The sequence below is a fragment of the Sorex fumeus genome, unplaced genomic scaffold, assembly GCF_029834395.1.
Source record: "Sorex fumeus unplaced genomic scaffold, SorFum_2.1 ptg000086l, whole genome shotgun sequence".
Lineage (NCBI taxonomy): Eukaryota > Metazoa > Chordata > Mammalia > Eulipotyphla > Soricidae > Sorex > Sorex fumeus.
The window spans coordinates 34,264,982-34,286,058 of record NW_026606143.1 but is presented as its reverse complement, the minus strand read 5'-3'; the positions used below and the strand labels follow the sequence as shown (position 1 = coordinate 34,286,058).

General features: G+C 44.6%; 1 protein-coding gene across 2 annotated transcripts in view; it reads left to right on the top strand.

Annotated features, from left to right (window-relative positions):
• NHS (NHS actin remodeling regulator) overlaps positions 1–21,077 on the top strand; it is a 371,148-nt gene that overhangs the window by 281,918 nt on the left and 68,153 nt on the right. Inside the window, exon 1 of one of the 2 annotated variants that reach the window (XM_056131257.1) lies at positions 10,894–11,965. The exons of the other annotated variant lie outside the window; for it this stretch is intronic. Coding sequence (XP_055987232.1) covers positions 11,740–11,965 — 226 coding nt within the window. The 5' untranslated portion in view covers positions 10,894–11,739. Of the gene's footprint in view, positions 1–10,893; positions 11,966–21,077 lie in introns of those variants that run through there. 2 annotated transcript variants of the gene reach the window in all.

Sequence of the window (21,077 nt, the reverse complement as noted above, 5' to 3'; positions counted from 1 at the left end):
TCTTATATTGCATTGGTCACTAGCATTTAGATTAATTTTCAAAACCATATTATTGAGCTATATTAACATTCATTACCAGCAGAAACCAGTCTTGATGGTCAAACTAAGAACTGTAAATGATATTTGTAACTCCTTTTCCATGGGAAAATGTACACTGGATTAAAAAGAAAAACTTACAAATGAACATGCAACAGTCTTCAAGCAGTGAGCCCTCCACATCCTGCAACTTCCATTGACATGGCTTACTGACCACAGCCTGGGGGAGGGCACTGAATGGGAGCCAAAGTGACATATCTGCATCCTTGCAGTGGGCAGATCCTAGGATGGACATTCTCTCAAGTTTCTCAAGGTCCCGCCAGCAGCAGCATCAACCCCCCTTGTGTGTATAATAAGCTTCCCAGGAAGGCAGAAAAAGTCATTTGCATCTACTGAGATTTGCATCTTTATGATTCTAAAACTGTTCCCTCTCTGAGACAAATGAACACACCAGAACTGTCTGTTCTCTCTCCGTTATAAAAAAAATTCATTTTTAAAAAAATTCTTAAGATTATTAAGAAATATTTATGAGTAGAAGAGCTCCTATATGCAAAGCAACTTTCTAACATATGATCCATTTAGTATGAAATTATTCTTTGGAAACTTCCCAGTGCTTCCCCTTCCTTATTTTAGAAATGAATAACTAAATCAAAACCCTTCAGGAACAGGATAGACTGAGCTTCCATTCTCTTCCATGTCACACTCCAGGTGGTTAAGCATAGATAAAGGGCATTTGACAAGAAGGGGCCCAGGTATGTAGTTTAGTGGCAGAGCACCTGCCTTGAATGAATGAGGACACAAGTGCCCAACATTTCCTCGCATCAGTAACTGTTCTGCTAGTTGTGATCCCCAGTATACTACAACGAGACACAGTGATGACAACAATGACACAATGGTGGTATCAACAGCAACAGCAAAGGGAAGGAAGTAAAAGGAAGGCTAAGCATCTGTAGCTGACCTCTTTAGTATAGCTACTCATATGTTGTATGTTCCACTTATTTGATCATTTCTCTTTCTGTTGTGCGACTGGATCCCATCCTTAAATGAAGAACCCTTCCCTCTCAAACACATGGTAAAAGGTAAAAGGTAAAGGCCCTCCCGTTGATGGTCGATTTGCTCGAGCGGGCCCAGTAAAGTCTCCATTGGAGACTTTGTTGTTACTGTGTTTGGCATATCGAATACTCTTGGTAGCTTGCCGGGCCAACACATGGTATCATTTTTATTTCTACCCTGACCTGGATGGGCTGGAGCAATAGCACAGCGGTAGGGCGTTTGCCTTGCATGCAGCCAACATGGCCGACCCGATTCCTCCGCCCCTCTCGGAGAGCCCGGCAAACTACCGAGAGTATCTCGCCCACAAGGCAGAGCCTGGCAAGCTCCCCGTGATGTATTTGATATGTCAAACACAGTAACAACAAAGTCTCCAATAGAGACGTGACTGGGCCCGCTCAAGCAAATCGATGAACAACGGGAGGACAGTGATATACAGTGACCTGGATATTTCCTTTCTGATTCGACCTATAAGACAATTAATGAAATTCTCAGGCTAGACAAGGAATCCATCCAATGTCTGGGCCCAGTTATTAGTTTAGGATAGTCTTGGACCCAGACACTGGATGGATAATTTCATTTTTAATTATTCCTTCCTTCCTTCCTTCCTTCCTTCCTTCCTTCCTTCCTTCCTTTTGAGAGACTTTATCTGTAAGCTGGTGAGGATCAAGTTTAGAACCCTAACTCAAAGAAACTACAATACTAAAATACAGCCTTTAACTAATTCATAAAGTTTCTTAATAAAACCTCCCCTCTTCTGGAACATAATTAGTACATGTACATATTATACCACAAATGTAAAACATTGTTGAATCCAGACAGACATATTTTCTCAGTACTACAAAAGAGGTGTTTTCCCTTTGTCTCCTCCTTTACATGCTCCTCATAAAGGTTTGTCGGAGTCAACTAAAAGGGAACCCCTTTCATTACATACTCTGTTTTTCAAGAACTAAAATGAACTAAATTAGTGTCTCCACTCAGTACTGTAAATACCAAATGAAAAACCCATGGACATATAAATATAAATAGTGGCTTGTTAATTATTTTGCATTTGTCTAACTAGAGGGCAGTGAGATAAAGAAATAGAAAATTTTCAAAGTTCAAAAGTTCTCATATTTATTAAAAGAAGAAATAGTGCACACATTAGGATAGCTGAACAATTAACACATATATTACTCAGCAGCATTTTCCTCAAAAGAAATGACTTTCGTCAAAACTAGTGAGAACTCTAAATGCTGAACATTTTTTACTATTAAATAAAGTTAATAATTAATGTAGTGATTAACAGTTCAGCGCTTGATTTCACTATAGAAAAATTCTGGTTGAGAGCCACTGCTCTAGGTATTTAGTTGTAGCCATTATTTCTTCCTTTCACTGATGGTTCAATTTGGCTCTAATTTAGTTTGTAATTATTCCTTTCTTCCTATTCCTATTACAGATAGAGACTCCATCTGTAAGTTTCCCAGTGTTTGGAGAAAGGAGTTGGACATCTCTTACTCTTTCACCTTTGTCTTTAGATGTGCCATCTTTTTAAGAAGACACCACAGTTCTTACCATTACCAAAATAACACCACATTCTTACACATTGTATTTCTTCTTGTTCCTTGGCATTACCCTATTTCCAGGAGGGATTTCTGGGCTTCTGCATTGTATGTGTATTCTTTATACCTGTTTATTTTCACAGATCATACCCCACAGGGCTTGGGATTTTTTTTCCCTACCAGTGCTGGGAGAATGTGTGGTCCCAGGGATGGAACCCTGGACTCTCACAGGCCAAAAACTCATTTCAGTCTTCTAGAGCTTCCTCCCCAGCTTGGTATATGTAGACTTTAAATATATTCTCTACTTCTCTTCCTTCTATCTACAGATTATATCTTGAGGGTATCTCTGAACTACTCACCTGGGTGATACTTTTTGCCAAACCCTATAGCACAGGGAACCTGACACATGCAGACTGGAGGATGGAAGTTGGGCTTCTCTATAATGTGGGCTCCCAATTTGTTAATGGCATGCCCTTGGACAAGTTACTAAACACCGCTGAATATCCATTTCCTTAATAGCAAGAATGGGAACTGTAATGCCTAATACTGCTACGAGGACTACAGATTATGGTGCAATGCTCAGTGAAAAGCCATTACATGTCCATTTCCTCCCCTAGCCCCTTAATTGTATGAAATTCATGTATAGTAGATATAATCACTTTTGTAAGAATCAAAACTCCCTGATCCTTTTCCCTGCAATATAACCCAGCCTGCTTTATCCACACAATGTATATCTTGGAGAGATGACTTTAACATCGTGGTTTTTTTGTTTTTGTTTTCTTTTTTTGCTTTTTGGATCACATCCGCCGATGCACAGGGGTTACTCCTGGCTGATGCACTCAGGAATCACTCCTGGCGGTGCTTGGGGGGACCATATGGGATACTGGAAATCAAACCTGGGTTGGCCACGTGCAAGGCAAATGCTCTACCCACTGTGCTATTGCTCCAGCCTCAACATAGTATTTTTCAACCTGGGACCTTGGCAATGATAACAATTAAGGTAATTCTTAGTTTTGGTGCTACAAATGTCGCATTTTGATTTGCATTTACCTTGTTTTTCTTTATGGTCTGGATTGACTATGGGGTTTTTGGAAACCAACCTTTAATATTTTGAAAGAATATAAGTTGGAAAGCGATATATGGAGAATATATTCTCTTGGAAAAGATACATTTACATTGGGTATTGTTTTAACCATATCTTGGAACTCTGCTGATACTGATCTTTGGGGGATAGAAGAGACAAGATTGGGTCAGACCTCCACTTCTCCTCTGATGCATTCCATAGGACTCCATTTTGACTAAATCATCATAATTCCCACCCAGACAGCACAGAATGATAATAGTTTTATTTATTATTTTATATGCATTTCCAGTATATGCAAAACTTTATAACTTGCTATAAATCCAGAGGGATTATCACAGCTGTTACTTATTTTAACAGGTCACAATACAGTAGTTTATGCCAGATGGTTGGAAGAATTCTAGGAGAGAAATTTTATACAGGCAGCCATATATATATTAGCTTGGGTAGTTGAGCCCTGAAATTAATTTACATTTGTTATGATACAATATATATGAATAAACACATAGTTTCTTATGAACAAGTGAGTCATTTTATAGCAGTGATTTCTTCTGAAGTCATAGGGTCTCCTGTGAGCAATGATGGGGCAGAGCACTAGTAATGAGCTGCTACTTGGCAGATTGAAAAGGAAGGCGCAGCCACATCTGCAGCTATGGAGGGGACATCCAACTTGCTCAAGGGAAGTAAAGTTGGAGACAAACCTGGTTTCAATCATCGGGGCCAAATAGAATAAAAATGCAAAAGGAATATATGTGGTGGCGAGAAGACCTGGAAATGAGATCCCCAAGGTCACCAGCAAGGTCAGTCTGGGGCCAAAAATCTACCCAGCTTGGGCAAATCACAAAACAAGTTATTGACCTTGACAGAGGCAAGTTCATGTAAAGAGTGTTCCATTCTGGATAATCAGCATAAATGGGAAGCAGAAATAACTACTGTTGATCAGAAATTATCACAGAATATATCTCTGGTTCCATGTTTCACAGAATGATAGACTTCTAGAAAGAGCAGACTAGCGGAAATCTTCAACCCTACAGCTCATCTCCATCCTCATTGTTTCACAAATGAAGAAATAGACCGAGCAGACCATTTAAATCTGATTATCTTGGGTCTTAGAATTTAAAATATGTAAAATTAGTCTAGCAAGGTATTTATTTAGACTCTCCAGCCTCCTGCAATCTCCTTCCCTTTGATTCTCCCACCACTTCCTCTCCTGCTTCCTTCAGTATGCTGAAAAAAGACCACATCCCCAGCTGTCAGAATAATCCAAACACCAGCTATAACCACAATAGAGAGCTCTTGGTAAATTGCCCTAACATATATACATATACATACACATATATAAGATATATACACATAATGTGTATATACACATAATGTATATATAATGTATATATTCATTTTCATTCATCATCCTGTTATTCGTCGATTGCCTCGAGCAGGCCCCAGTAACGTCTCATTCATCCTAGCCCTGAGATTATATTCAAGGCTCTTTAGGAGAATGAGACCCATCATTGTTACTGGTATTTGGCATATTTGGTACGCCACGGGGAGTTTGCCAGGCTCTGCCCTGTGGGCAGGCTACACTCGATAGCCTGCAAGTTTGTCCAAAGTAGGAATGAGATAATAAGATGTCATAAAAAGATGTCCTGATAAGATGCATTCGCGGCCATGCGGGCCCCGGAACCCGCGTGGCTTTGTCCCTCTGCCAGTACCTTCATGTGTGCGGAGAGTGGTCTCAGCATGGTGGTGGCTGGTCCTGGAGGTCTTCGGCTGCTGGAGCCCTGGTCGGGGTGGGGAGGAAAGCTCAACCCGCTCCCCTCCAAGGGGCCCCGGCGAGGAACAGCCAGGCGCCGGGGCAGGAGACTGCACTGTTCTCGACCGGGAGCTGGATTTTATAGTCTCTGAGTCTTGGCCGTTGATGGGATTACAGGGCGCCAGGGGGCCAGGTGGTGGGTGTGACCCCCGCCTACTGGAATTTGGAGGATCTGGGTGGAGGATGCTTGACTCCAATCCGAGTAGGCTTGGAGATCTCGGCCCCGGAACCCGCGTGGCTTTGTCCCTCTGCCAGTACCTTCATGTGTGCGGAGAGTGGTCTCAGCATGGTGGTGGCTGGTCTCAACACAGGAAACCTCACCCGGCCCGGACACGGACAGGATTGACAAATTGACAGCTCTTTCTCGATTCCGTGGGTGGTGGTGCATGGCCGTTCTTAGTTGGTGGAGCGATTTGTCTGGTTAATTCCGATAACGAACGAGACTCTGGCATGCTAACATGTATATATTATATACATATATAATACATATATAAGTACATATATATATACACAATACAATTGTATATGTATATACATCTACACATCTACAATATACATATATAAGGTATGTACATTTATATATACACAAATTAAAAGATATCTCTAATATATACCATCACTTGATTACTTGATCACTTGACTTCCTGTTAATCGTCGATTTGCTCAAGTGGGCGCCAGTAAAATATATAATATATATACCGTGTATTATATATATATATATACACATACCACTTCGGGAATGAGAATACAATTATGTAAACGTTTTGAGTCAGTCATTCCATCTTCAATAAGATAGGTGTCAACCAAGATCTTTTGGTGTCGACAAATAATTAAGCAGAACAGATGAGTTTAAAATTGATTGGGGTTGAGGCTGGAGAGATAGTATAACAGTTCAGATGTATTTATTTTTTATATTTATTTTTTATTATCTGGTATAATTAAAGTTGCCTTGCACACAGCCTACCTGAGTTTGATTCAGGGCTCCCCAGATGGTCTCTCAAGTTGTCAGGAGTGGTTCCTGAGTGCAGAGGCAGGAGTAAGCTCTGAGCACTGCCAGGTATGCTCACCCCAATTAATATAATTAATTTAATTTGGGTGTGGCTGGGAGCTAGGTCAAGTGGTAGAGCACAATCAAAGCCCTGAGTTTGAGGCCCAACACTACGTGGTACCCTGCCAGCACCACTGGGTGTAGCCTCGGTCCCCCCTATCATTGCTGAGCCTGAGAGCTTTGACACCTGTAGCCTCAGCACCAACCTCAGCATTTCTAGGGGCTCTGGGGCCCCTGAACACTATGGTGGTAGCCTCTCTGAAAAACAGATTTGGGGCCATATAACCTATGTGTAGAAAATCAAGAAGCATTTAGAGAGCTGAATAGCTCATCAAGTTCAAGGGATAGAACTGGAACTTTTAGTATGGATTCTACAAAATGCCTAGTAGACAAATGAAAGCTTTGAAAAGGTGTCAGCTAGATAATACCAAAATGTCCCATTTTTCTCAGAGATGCTGAGATTCCGGTAACTTCAGTTCTCTGCAACACAGCGTGAAGCCTGAAAATAAGTGGACGGAACTTCCCAAGGCTGCAAATTGTGGTTAGCAAGCCCATGTTCTTTCTTACTTAGATCCTTGCTCAGACCATTAGTAACTGCTTTTTAATGGACAGATGTTACCCAGCCATAGGTGACTCCTTTCCTCAGCCTACTGGGGAGAGAGACAAATGAGAGACAAATGAGAGTAGAGAACTAAATATCAAGGAAAGAGTTGGAAACCTAAAAACGAGTCTTTGAAAATTGTTGCCATAGAAACCAATAATAAGCCTTCTTAATAAAGACCCTAAGTAATCAGCAAAGCATTAAATTGTGTTTTGTATCATCTGATTAAAGAGATAGGAAAGTGAATTGTTCAAGGTAGGCTAATTCTGGTAATAAAACCTCCAACATCTCAGTGGTTTATTTCTCCTTTACATTGCCATTTAATGCAGGTCAGCAGAATCATCTGAGTACCCAGGCTCCTTCCCCTTTGGACTCCCACCACTTCTAGACCCTCCATGTTCAGACAAAGGGGAAAAAAGGGAGGGTGTAGGGATGGGTAGGAGTTTTTAAATGGGTCAGACCTGGAGGCACAAATCTCTGCCCCCATTCTACTGACTGAAGCACAGAATGGCTGAACCTAACCCTGCAAGGGAGGGTGGCTGTAGGAGAAAGAGGGAGATAATTTGGTGGAACTATCTTAAAAAAAAAAACTAGCTGGTTTTTTAAAGGGGAAGCCTTTGAAATGAAGGCTTCAGAAAACTGCTGTAACTAGATAAGCTTTAATGATATAGAAAAACGCCTATGTAGACATCTTCATTTTCCAAAATACTTAAGAAAATAGATGCGTCCCAAGTCATAGGTGATTGGCAAACTGATTTGTGGGCTAACTTAATCCCCACAGCCTGTTTTTGTGGATAAATTTTTATTAGAAGACAGCCGCATCCATTCAGTTACACCTTACCGATGACTGTTTTCGCACTACCAAGGCAAAGCAGAAGAGCTACAATAGAGCCTAATCTACAATGCCTAAAATATGTATTATCTGGCCCTTTTCAGGACACATTTCCTGCTCCCTGCTCTAAATCATCTCTGTCCATGGTGGAGGAGATTGATCCCTAAACTAGAGCACTGTTTCTGAAACTTTTCCCACTCATGAACTTTGGTCTGCAACCTCGGGTATATAAAGAGGTATCGAAAATAGGGACACAGATCAAGTATATTTTCTGATAATAACTCATAAGGAATTGATTTTCTTTTTGAACCTTCCAAGAAGCGCTCGGGAGGCCTGGGGCCCCTGCTAGAGACGCTCCCCCAACTGGGTCTATGGTTCAACGCCAGCATGCCCTGCTGCCAGGACCTGAATTGCCAATGATTACCCAGGTCCCCCTGGTGGTGTTCAAGGGGCCTCCAGGGCTGCACTTAACAGTGCTTGAGGGATCAGGTGGCACATCATCAGCATTAAGCCATTGGAAGCAGCTGGCACTGTCGCTGTAGTAGGGAATGGGACGTCTGAACTAAAATGTAGGCATACACGTGAAGATGCCAGCCACCATTCATAACGCTCTCCTTTTATTGGGCTTCCATTATGTGCTGTTACGTCATGGTCACTGTCACTGTCACTGTCCTCCTGTTGTTGCTCGATTTGCTCAAGCGGGCCCAGTAACATTGTGAGACTTGTTACTGTGTTTGGCATATGGAATAAGTCATGGGGAGCTTGCCAGGCTTTGCCGTGCGGGCGAAATACTCTTGGTAGCTTGCCGGGCTCTCCGAGAGGGGTGGAGGAATCGAACTCAGTTCAGCCATGTTGGCTGCATGCAAGGCAAACGCCCTACCCACTGTGCTATCGCTCCAGCCCTACATCATGGTACTGGGTACTATTTTATGTGGCCCCCCAACAACTCTATACATTTGATAGCCTGATTGCATCAACTACCTATGAGGAAACCAAGGTTCAGAGAAGTCAAATTATATCCCCAAGGCCACCCTGCTAAGACATAGAGGAGGCAGAATTCAAACAGAAGCCCCTCTCTCTACACCATGGTGCTGGCTAAAGTGTAATCCAAATAATCAGCAATCTGGGTCCATGGCCATTTCATCGTCATTGTTAACCCCAGCCTCATTACTGCACTCTCAGTGCAAAGAGAAGGCATTGGCCACTGTCCCTGCTATTTGGAGTTCTCAGGGACTCCTTGCCCATCCAAGCACTCCCTTCGTAGGGCAACTCTGAAAACTCAGAGCAGCTCAGCCATTCTCTATAGGATGTATGATTTGTGCCGGACCCCTGCTCCCTGCCATCTTGCTTCAGTTCCTTGTACAAGGCAGCCATTTTCTTCCCTGAACATAAACTCTCATTTCAAGGCCCGTGCAGGTTGGGTTCCCGCATGGTGGGATTTGGGTGCCCATGTGAAATCAGTCTGGAAGTGTGTGAACACACAGATGGCCAGGCGTCCGCCCATGTCTGCTTTGGCAGGTGTGATGGTCCTGAGAATGCATGCACACCTCTAACACTGCCAGCACGGAGTTGGTGCAGCTGGTCCTTTGATGAGGGAAATCAAGGCAAACCCTCTCTTTATCGAAGCTCTGTGCCATCAGTGTCCACTCGATAAGGCCTAGGGGCCCAGGTCTACCCATGGTTAGCAGAACTGGTCCTACTGACCTTGCTCACATTCTTGATCCTGCTCTTCCTTCTTGAATCCCTTTTGTTCCTTCTGGTTTCTGAGCTGACCCTCCCCCCTTCCCTCCTGAGCTCCTGTTTCTCTGACGCAGGGATCTCTCCTCTCCAGTGCATTCTCTTCCTTTGCCTCCCCACCCCTGAAGCTTTGGGGTTCATAGTTCTCTTCTCATCCGGTCTGGAGTGGAGTGGGGACCTTGCCCCCTCCTCCTGCTCCTCCATCCTCTTCTAGCCACAACGTCCCCGAGGGTCTCCATTCAGCAGTGGCCTGGCAACTCTCTGGGGAGGTTGGGGTGAGTCTGGTTGGGGAGCAGCCAACCTTGACTAACTTGGGTTCAATGTGTTATTTCATGTGACCACAATCATAATTCATAGTACTGCCAATTAGGAAATTCTGCCTCTCGCTGCTTGTGCAAACCCAGTGATTTCTTGTGACCTTGGCAAGTGGAGCGATTCACCACAATTTGTGAATTAGGGAGGAGTTGGAGGCTTCATCTATACAGTACTGGGCACACATGCAAAGCCACCCAGGGCAGAAACCTCCCTGTTTGAAAATAGGGGGTCGGAAAATTCAAGATCGCCCTCAGTGGATTTCCAAGGCATCAAGACGGATGACCAAAACCTGGGATTCCCACAAGGCATCTTCTGGATAATTTCATTTCCTGGATTTCCTGTTGTTATAGATGGGGCTGTAGCCCTTAAGTGCTGTGTTTTAAGTGGCCCTAAATGGCTGTCTGTCTTCTGCAGGCGGCTGTTTTAGATATAGCACCTGCCAGCCTCCACACTCGGGCTTACACACGGCTGCCAGGCTTTTTCACCCCGGTTCAACCTCCGAGCTGGTGTAGTAAACGCGCCGTCCCTAAAGATGAGTGCATTGTCTCTGCAGTGTTTGGAAGCCTGGGCAGGGCGAGTTGTGTCTAGGACGCGAGCTTTGGGCGTCCAGAGATGAAGAGGGGGAGGGGACGCGAGATTCCATTTTTCGGACCTCGCTATTCCTGAAACTCGCGGGCACTTGCCCCATCCGAGTCCCCCCTCCTCCCCCGCCACCTCCTTGCTGGGGCTGCGGGAGTTGGCGCGGTGGCATCTCTGATTCCGCGGCTGCTGGTCGGGGGCTGGGGACAGGGGAGGTGAGAGGGAGCCACAGGGGTGCGGTGCTGAGCAGCCGCGGTCTGTCCAGCCTGTTGGTGATGTGCCCAGCCCGCCACCACTCGGGGCATGGGTAACGCGCAGCATAGGCGGTCGCGCGACGGGAGAAGGAAACGCACAGGTACTAGAAATCCGGAGCTCGCATCCTCCGCAGCCCCGGCTCTAGCCGAGCGCACCGGGCCCGCCTTGTGGCCGGCTCCCCGCGCGCCACCGAGTTTGGTGCCGGGGGCTGAGTCCTGCAGCTCACTGCGGCTGGCGACAGGGGACGGATTATTTTTAGCAGGTTCCCTGTAGCCCAGCGGAGCCGGGAGATGTTCGCGGAGCCGGGCGGCTGTCTGCAGAGCGTTGGTGCAACCGTGCCTGCTGCCCGGGAGGTTTGGCTGCCGCAGTCCCCTCCATTCACTGGGCTGTAAATCGAAGCTGTCTGCACCGGCAAGGCGCTCGATCCCAGCGTGGCTCCAGGGCTACGTCCCGCCCAGGTCTCCCGGCACCTGATTTCCCAGTGGTCAATTAGGTGTCTCAGCCTGCAGCACTGAAGCAGTGGAGGGGCCAATGCCCCGGCTTTGATGGAGAGCGCCGTGCGCAGAGACCTCCCCAGTCGACTTCCTCATCGGAAGGCAGCATCCATTCATAATTCTCTGCCTGCCTGTGGACTGAGTTAGGTTGGAGCTGGGCATGGACTCCCGTGATCTCCCTTTTTGCAGCTGAAGGAGAAACTCACATAAAAGGGAGAAGGAAGGGGGAATGCGGTCCTAACGCAACAAGGCGCTGGAAAGCCCCGAGAGGCCTCTCCTCGGCGGGGAGAGGGAGAAGAGGCAGATCCCGAGCCCGGCGCCCCAGCCAGCTGCTGCTTCGCTGCGGAGCCGGCACGCATGCCTACCTCACCTGACGGCCGCATTCCCGGGGAGCCGGCGCGGGGCCCGGCGGCGCGCCCAGGGCGCACGGGCGGTAGGATCTCCGCACCCGGGGAACGATGCGCGGCCGGACTGCCCAGGGCCGAACCCGAGCCGGAGCGGGCGCCCGGGGAAGCCAGCCTCGGCGCGGCGCCCCACCGCAACCCCCCGGGATGCTCGGCGACTCGCAGCCCAGGCCACGCGGGTGTGTGTGAGATGGGACCCACTGGGGGATGGCGCGGGGGTCCGGGGGGTGGGTGACATGGTTTGAAACTCATTTTCCGCACCTCGGGGTGGTGGGTGAACTTGGGGGACGGAGAACGGAGGAGCCGCAGCCCTGCCGCGCGCTGGCCGGAGAGGAAATCCCCCCCACCCCGCCCCCGGTCCCCGATGAGGTCTCGGAGCCGGTCCCCTGAGCGGGGCTGGGCGGGGGTGAGCTAGCGGTCTAGGTGCACCGCGCAGAGCGCCCAGGGCCGAAGGGAGCAGCTCTGGCGTTCGGGGGTCCTTGATTGATTTTTCAAAGCATATTGCAGCTGCAGCTTTGAAGTTTGCCGCCTCCTCCCCAGCCCCCATTCCCGGGTTCTGGGGCGGGGCGCCACTTTTCCTCGGGGCTGCCCAGGCCCTTACCCGCGGGAGGGTCGCAGCACGCGCTGCAACCCTGCAGCCCCCCTCGGACGAGGCTCCCCGCAGGGGCGCCGGGCACCTCGAGGAGGCTGCGAGTGGGAGGGCGCCCCGAGGCTCGGCCTTGGGGGACAAGTGGCCGGGGGGGGTGTCGCTCGCTCGGAGCCTTCTCCTCTTTTCCTGCCCTGCCACTCGGTGTGGGGTGACATCTGCCTGTGCAGCCCTCGCTCGGCCATGGAGCAGGCTTGATGCTGTGAGAGAACCGACTGTTCCGATGAGCTGGGGGAGGCGAGGGAGCGGGAGCTTTGCCTTTTGTGGCAGTGTTAACCCCCTCGAGTCTGCTTCCTTGGCACACCTGTCCACTAGGTCCCCCTCGGTGCGTGTCGGCGGTAGGGTGGGCGCGGCGTGCCAGGGAGGGGGGAGGGGGTAGAGCTGCCCTGGGCCGAGGCATGCCAGCCCAGACGGTGTGGTCAGTGAAAGGGCCAAACCGCACCTGAGGGCCCGTGGCTGGGGGGAGGGGACGCGCGCCCGATGGGGCCAGGGTTTGGCCCTTTCTTTCTGGCCGGCTCTGGAGTTTGGGAACTCTTGCATTCGGAGGTTGTCATTTTGCAGTGCGGTGCCTCCTGGTCACCAGTTTGTTTTTTCACAGCTGCGTGTGAGCAAGGCAAAGATAACAGCGTCTAAAAATAGCCCTGCGGCTGGAGATGCGGCTTGGCTTGACCCCACTATTACAGGGACGGGGTCTCCCTTCACTGCAGCTCAGCGGGCCTCCCCCAGACCCACCCATCCCCGGCCTGCGCCCGGGCCGGGACCCTTCAGAGCAGTGCAGTCTCCAGGCAGGCCAATGAGGGTGCGGGGCTGGTGGGGGTGGGGGGGGCGCTGGGCTCTCTGTTCTTGTGTGAGGCCCAGAGCAGTCAGGCTGCAAGATTGGGGGATGGGAGCCGGGAGAGAGACCCCTTCCCCACCCCCAGCCACGGGGAACCTGCAGCTTTACATTCACTGAGTCCCACCCAGCCATCTATCTGGGGCTTCCGCCTCTGTGCTTCAGGGGCCAGCAGACCACTCCCCCAGAGGAGTATGGCCCGGAATACGGAGGGCCAGAGGCAGCAGGCGGCACTGACATCATGTCAGTTTCCTGGGGTGCAGACGGCAGCTGGGGTGCCACTCTTGTCTTTTCAGTTGGAAACCCTTGGCCAGTTGCGTGAGGAATCTCCTCCGGTAAATGAGGGGTAACCAGTGTGTCTGACGGGGAAGGTACCAAACGAGGTGCAGTCAGAAGGGGCCTGAGGACTGTCCAGGATCACAGTGACTGTTGGGAGCCCCAGTCTCTCCTGCTGGTTCCTGCCAGCCGGCCTGGCTTCTCCCATTATTTTCTTTTCAAAAGCCTGCTCTTCCCTACAGTCACTTTTTCTTTGCTAGTGGAATCCGACTTGAAGGGGGAAAGGCTCCCTCTGTTTCTGATTTGCTTGTTGTTATTGCTATTTGCAAGAAAATCATTAGTAATTGCTAAAAACCATGTAAACTCCTATTTTTTTCCTACAGAGAAGGAAATAAGCTAAAGAGTAGTGGAATTTGCCTGGGAAGGTGTGAATCCTCACCCGTAGATCTCATTCGAGATAAAACCTACCCGGCTTTCAGAGTGAATTTTGATTTGGACAGTTTTCTTTTTTATAGCTCTTAAAACTGGTCAAATAAGATAGTGAGTTTGATTGGGGAAGGAAGAGATCAGGATAGAGAAAGCAATGAGAGAGAGAGAGAGAGAGAGAGAGAGACAGAGACAGAGACAGAGACAGAGAGAGAGAGGTCTGTCATTCCCCCTGTCTTCTGGTAGAGCTGTCAGAAACGATTGCTAGCTTGTTTAGCTTTATAATCTCCTTCATCTTCTTGTTCCTTGGAGGAGATACAAGGCTACTAGGCTACTGATGATTTGGAGTAGCCAAAAGGCTCCAGGCAACAGTAGCTAATTCTTTGGCCCATTTAGAAGAGTAGATGGGAAGATCATGGGTTTGATTCCAATTTCATAAAGACATCATTGACTTTGCTCCTAACAAAGGAGATGTCAGTGATCCCTGCTCAACTATTGTCATAGCTTTATTTCTTATTCAATAAGTTTGAGTTATGGTGACAAGAAATGTTGTGGCTCTTCCACCCCCTCGGGTCTCGGTCTCCCTCCTGGATTCCTCTATATGAAGTCAGCAGAAGAGGAAAGAGCGAACGTGGAGGATTGGCCCAGAAATGGCACACTTCGTCCCCATCTAGGTTCCGTGTGAACACAGCTCACTTGGCAAGCAGCTGGAAAAGTAGCCGGGGTGAGGACCATTAAGCTCCCTGTCGTGGAAGAAGCCTCCCACCCTTTAGCTCCACTTTGAGGTTTGGGTTTGGCTCTGGACAAGTCACATTGCTAAATAACCATTTTCCATCTTAAAGTGGTAGTAATTCTGCCTGCCCACTGCTCAGAGACTTGGAAAGATATACAGACATAAAAGGCTCCTAGAGGGACCATCTGGTCTAGCCTCCTTAGGCAAGATCGTTGTCTTTATTCCTTTGTTCTCTAAGACTTGCCCAGTGTGACACAGCATACATCAGGCCTGGAATCAGATATATGTATATAATGAATATATATATATATGTGTGTGTGTGTGTGTGTTCTATACATGATGATTTTTTTCAGAGAACATAATATACACTGCCTTTCATTTTATAATCACTAAAATCATCATTCATATTATTATAAATCAGTGCAAATCCACACACACAAACAAGTTCTTCTGATAGAAGAATTTATAGTCAGGCCCAGAATAACCAGGCATTGGTCTATGCCCTATGTAGATATTAACTCATTTACTCCCCACAATAATGATGGGTGGTAGGAACTATATGCCTTTATAGATAGGGTTGCTAAAGCACTATGGTTTTATGGCTAACAAGTGACAGATCTAAGGTTTGATTTGGGGTGATCTAGTCCTGGATCATCTTAGTCCATCATGTCTTCCAGCGCTCTCAGAAGTGTCCAATCAGTGCAGATTCTGATGCCTAGGATTTAATCTTCTAAGTTTCTTCTTTTAGTGAGTAGCCTTGAAGGCCTATGACAAGAGTCATTTGAGCCCCAAACTATGAAATTGATACATAGCCTTGAGCTACTCTGCTAGTGAGAAAGCCCAGTCCTAAAGGTCTAGCTTCCACAGCCAATCTAAGGCCATTTTTCCCCTTTAAAGATTTTTGGTCCACTTATCTGGCTAGGCAGTAACTATTGTGAAGTAATCATGATGTTTGTTTCCTTGTTAGAAGCAGCTATCAAATGAGGAAGGATTCTTCAGCACAAGGTTAAAAGGCAGAAAGGCAGTTGAGTTGGTGGGGGCGGTCCAGAGCTGGCAGTTACATGACTCTTGAGGTAATTGCTAGTTGGGGTGGTTTTGTCTATTATTGCATAAGAAACCACCCTAAGACATACTGGCTTAGAAAACAACAGCCAGTCTATTGGTTTAAGATTCTGAAGTCTGGGGTGTGCCCAACTGGGCATGTCTTGGGGATGCTGAACTTGCTGAGTTTTTGTCTCTTTCTGTGTAGATTCTAGGATCCTTCCTCTCCAGGGAGCCCCTCTAGGAGTTCTGTCCAGCCGGCTTAGGGTCCCCACAAATACAACAGCTTCCAGGCCTTCTCCAGGTTAGGCCTGTGACTTGTTTTGCCAATAGAATGAGACCAAGTGGCAGGCGCAAGGCAGAAATTAACCACAGGCATGAGTACCAGGAGAAGTAGAAACAGACTGAGTGATCAAGGCAGAGGTGTATATATTTATAAATTTGAGGATTCCAAAAGCCTCAGGAACAGTGTAGGATAGAGGTAAAGGCACTTTTATTGTAGAACCAAGTCCAGGTTTGAATCCCAGCACTACCAGGAGTGATTCCTGAGCACAGAGCCAATAGTGAACCCTGAGCATTGCTGGGTGTGGCCCCAAAACAAATTTAAAAATATATATAATTGTACATATGCATACATATATATGATTCCTTTTACACCAGGGGAGAAAGGCTTCCAGCTGCTTGGTTCTATTCTTTCCCCCTAATAAATGAAAGCATAGAGGCAGAATAGACATAGGAGAGAAGGGAATAGAAGTGGTGACTTCTGCTCTCTTGTCCCTCCCATACTGTGTCTCGAAAGAATCAAATTTTAAAAAGTTACCAGTATCCATACTGAGACATAAATGAAAGACCTTTTCTGAAGAGCCAGTAGCATACCAACTAGATGAGAGGAAGAGACTATTTCTGATCTCCATCTACTCTTTCCCAGCAAGTCACGAAAGGTGACGGCATGTACGAGAGGAATCCTGGCTGTTTCTGGAGCTATTCTACAGAATGGGCTTGTGCGCTCAAGCCATAAGGGTTTTATTTCAGATCTTTTCTTTACAGCCAGTGAAAATTCAGTGTGTGCTTTGATGTACCACCCACATCCCCTTCCTCATCAGGACTCAAACACTCATTCCCCAGGTACCCATTCATCAGATGTAGGCACTGATGACTGACATCTTACAGCCAGGTCCCTTGGTGGGACTGAAGAGAGACATCTCATCCAAGCTCACACTACTTCCTAGGCCAGTGAACAGCCAATCACTAATAACCCTGTCCCAATTCAAAACAGTTACGAATGGTCATCTCAGCCCCAGAATTTCCCCCATGGAATTGGACCTTTGTTGTAACTGTATCACAGTTATTCTCTGCCAATTCCATCTTAATTCTTTGACCCAAAGAGCCTTTTGTAATATGTTTCCCACACACCAATATCTATTTCAAAGTCTATTTCCAGGAAATCTGATGGGATCCAGGGGATGTAGTAAACTGGGTCACTTCCTGCTATAAATTGGACATGTAGAAAGAAGACATTGGGGCTATTTCTCATCTCATCCAGTCGGGACAAGATGGCCAATACTAAAGCAAACATAATGTAGAAGGCATAAGTAAATCTATGCCTCAATGATTTCTTTCCCTTCTTACTTCACAACTTCCCCCAAAGTTATTTTTTTAGGGGATGGGTGATTCATGACATTGATTATATGGTTAACAATTGTGCCAAGCACTCTCCCACCTGATTATTTCTTCCTTTGGGCATGGCACTGGCAATCAAAATTTATCTTTCAAATTAAGGCTATAATTATATTTTGATAAAGATCTAGCAATTCAATGAGAATAAAATTTTGAGGGTTGCCAGGATACGGATGACTCTGGGTTATAGAGAAGGGTTTGCATACAGAATATTAATAAGTGGTTCAGCATTCTTATCTAGACCTTTCCAATAACGTCTGATAATGCAGGCCCATCAAGTACTGTTTCTTTGGTTATTATTCTATGAGGATAAAAGCGATGAAAGATAGAAGCAAGTTTTTATGAATGAAAAGGTGGTTCATCCAATGTCATTTGGTCTATCTCACTAGAGTTCAGAATTAGAGTAATAATTTTGTGGTGTTACCTCAAAATATAGGAGACAACTCCTTTTTCTTATTTCCTTGCCTCTTCTTTTATTGTAAATAAAATCATGATGTCCTAGATATTGAGTTATTGTTTTGTGTTGGGAGATAGGGACTTGTGTTTGCTATGGTGTTGACTCTCAGGAAAATAGGAACATCTCACACACACACACACACACACACACACACATATATATATATATATACATATATATGGTCATATTATAATTTTTCTTTACCTTTATTTTCCCTTTTACACTATTTGTTACTTGAGTACTATTTATTCCTTCAACAAGTAAGGAGCCCCAAGTTTCTGCTTAGGAACATAAGTAAGCTTAAAAGGGGTAATCATATACAAGAAAGTAATAAGTAATAAAACAGCACAGGAGCACCAAACACGGTTTATGGGAAGGGGCATTTTACATTGAGTTACAATTTCCATCAATTAAGTTATATATAGGTCTTCAGTGTTTGTTGTTTTAATGAGCTCATGTACATTTGTGTAACCACCTTTCAAAACAATACAGTACCTTTATCACCTCCAAATATCTTTTGTACCCCTTTCTAGTAATTTTAGTAACCCCCCCCCCGTTTGGCAACCATTATTCTAATTTCTATCACATAGGTTAAAATTGCCTGTTCAAGAGCTCCATATAAATTGAATATTGTGGTATGTTTTTTTAACTGACCTCCTTCATTCAGGATAATACTTCTCAAGTTTATCCATGTTTTATGCATCAGCATTTCATTCCCTCTTTAAGTGCTGAGATTCAAACTCACAGCCTTACATATGCAAGGCATGCACTTTACCACTAAGGCACATTCTCAGCCCAGTAGTTTAATTCTTTTTATTGTTGAACAGTAATCTATTGTAAGAATATATCACCATTTGTTTATCCACTTAGTTGGGCTGTTTGTAATTTGTGACTATAATGAGTAAAGCTGCTAAGACTTTTTTTCTACAAGTCTTTTTGTGGATTTATGTTTTCATTTATCTTGGATAAATATCGAGGAATGAAATTGCTTAGTCATGGGGTAAGTGTATGTTTAGTTTTATAAGAAACTGGCAGAGTCTTCCAAGCTAGTCATACAGTTTTACATTCTCACAGCAATGTATCAGAGTTCTAGTTACTCTTCAACTTCACCAACATTTGGTACATCAGCAGTTATTCCAGTGCATATGAATTAGAATGTCATTGTGACTTTAATTTGAAATTCTCTGATAAATAATGTTGAATACCTTCTGTGTTTGCTCGGTATTCATATATCATCTCTTGTGAAATGTCTAGTTAAGTGTTTTCCTTGTTTTTAATTGAATTCTTTGTATTTTTATTATTGTTTTGTAGTACCCATTTATATATTCTAAATGTTCTTTGTCAGACATGAAGCTTGCAAATAATTATTCCTAGTCTGTGCCTTGCCAATTTAGAAAAAAATTACCAAGTTAAATTCATAGGTATTTTGTTTCATAACTAGTTCCTTTTGAACCCTGTCAGAGAAATTTGCTTCCGTCAAATTCATGAAGATTTTCTCATGCATCTTTTTCTAAAGATTTTATAGTTCTAGATTTTATATTTATTTAGTTCCATATCCATTTATAATTATTTCATGTGTATGGAGTGAGGTAGGGGTTAAAATTAGGGTTTTCCCATGTGTCTATTATGTAGTTTCAGAATCTTTAGTTAAAACTAAAGTAACTCTCTTTTCCTCTATTGAATTGATTTAACTCCCTTTTCAAAAAATAATCAAGTTGTGTGTATGTGAGATTCTTTGTTCTGCTCATTGATCTATATGTCTACTTTCTTGCCAAAACCACACTGTCTTGACCTCTGTAGATTTATAGTAACTCTTGAAATTGGGTAGTATAAATCCTCCAAATTTGTTCTTTTTTTCAAGATTGTTTTATATTTTTATACATTTTATAACACGCTTATCAATTTCTTCAAAAATCACTGGAATTTTAATTGGACACTTATTTGAATCTATAAATGAATTTGGAGAGCATTCATTTGGAGAATTTAGCAACGTTGTTTTCTAAGTCCTGAATAACATATAGATATTGACCATAGAGGTTTACCTTAATTCCTATTTCCAATGTTTTATAGTTGTAATGTGGAAAACTCGTGTATCTTCTGTTAAGTTTATCTATACATGTTTAATATATTCGGTGCTTTTATAAATTATATTCCTTTTTAGTCAGTTCTCTGGTTTTAATTATATATCTGTATATAGACATATTTTATATTTAACCATATAGCCAACAAATTTTCTAAATTCACCCTTTAGTTCCAATATTTGTAGATACAGAGTTTTTAAACTATACAAGCGTCTTGTCTGATAATGGCAGTATTTACTGTTTTCATTCTTACCCTCATATCATATTGTACAGCTAAAAGTAGATATTTTTGGTTCTTTTAAGTCTTGGGGGAAGTAGTCAATATTCCACCATTAAATATGATTTTGGCTATGGATTTTTCAGAGGTATCTTTCATTGTGTTTTAGTATCGAGGTTACATAGACTTTGTACAATGTGAAGTGTTATTTCCTCCCATATTTTCTAAAATAATTCCTAAAAATTGCTATTACTTCTTGCTACAATGTTTTACAGAATACACTAAAAGCCATCTTGATCTGGAATTTTCATTGTGGCAAGAGTTTTGGTTAAGAATTAAATTTGGAATCTAAAGGAGTACTTAGATTTATATTTCACTCTTGTCCCTTGTGAAGTTTTATTCAATGAATCACCCATTTCATCTCAGGTGTTGAATGTATTTGTATTGTAGACTAGATTAGGCAGAGGGACCAAAGGTATCGCTTGAAGTGAGAGTATGACAAAAGGTGACATGGAAAGAGAGGAAAAAGCCTTTCCTGGGAAAAGACTCATGTGAGAAAAGATTTGGCGGTGTGGATTATCAGACATGGGTTATGCAGTCTGATTGAAAGAGACTCTTTGGTTAAAGGAGAAGTGGAAAAGAATGTTAGAAGAATATATCAGAACTGGTCAATGCTAAATTGAGGAATTTGGATCTTATATTGGCAATAAAAGCCCCCTGAGTGATTTTCAAATAGAGTATGACCTGTAGAAATGATAGTTCAGGAAGATTGTTTCAGAATGATGGGCTGGTAGAAAGGACAGTATCATGGTAAATGCAGTTCTTTTAAACAGGGGGTAAGCACTGCCTAGGTGAAAGGAGTCTGATAAATAATGAAATTGGGAAGATGAGTACTTGAACTTTTC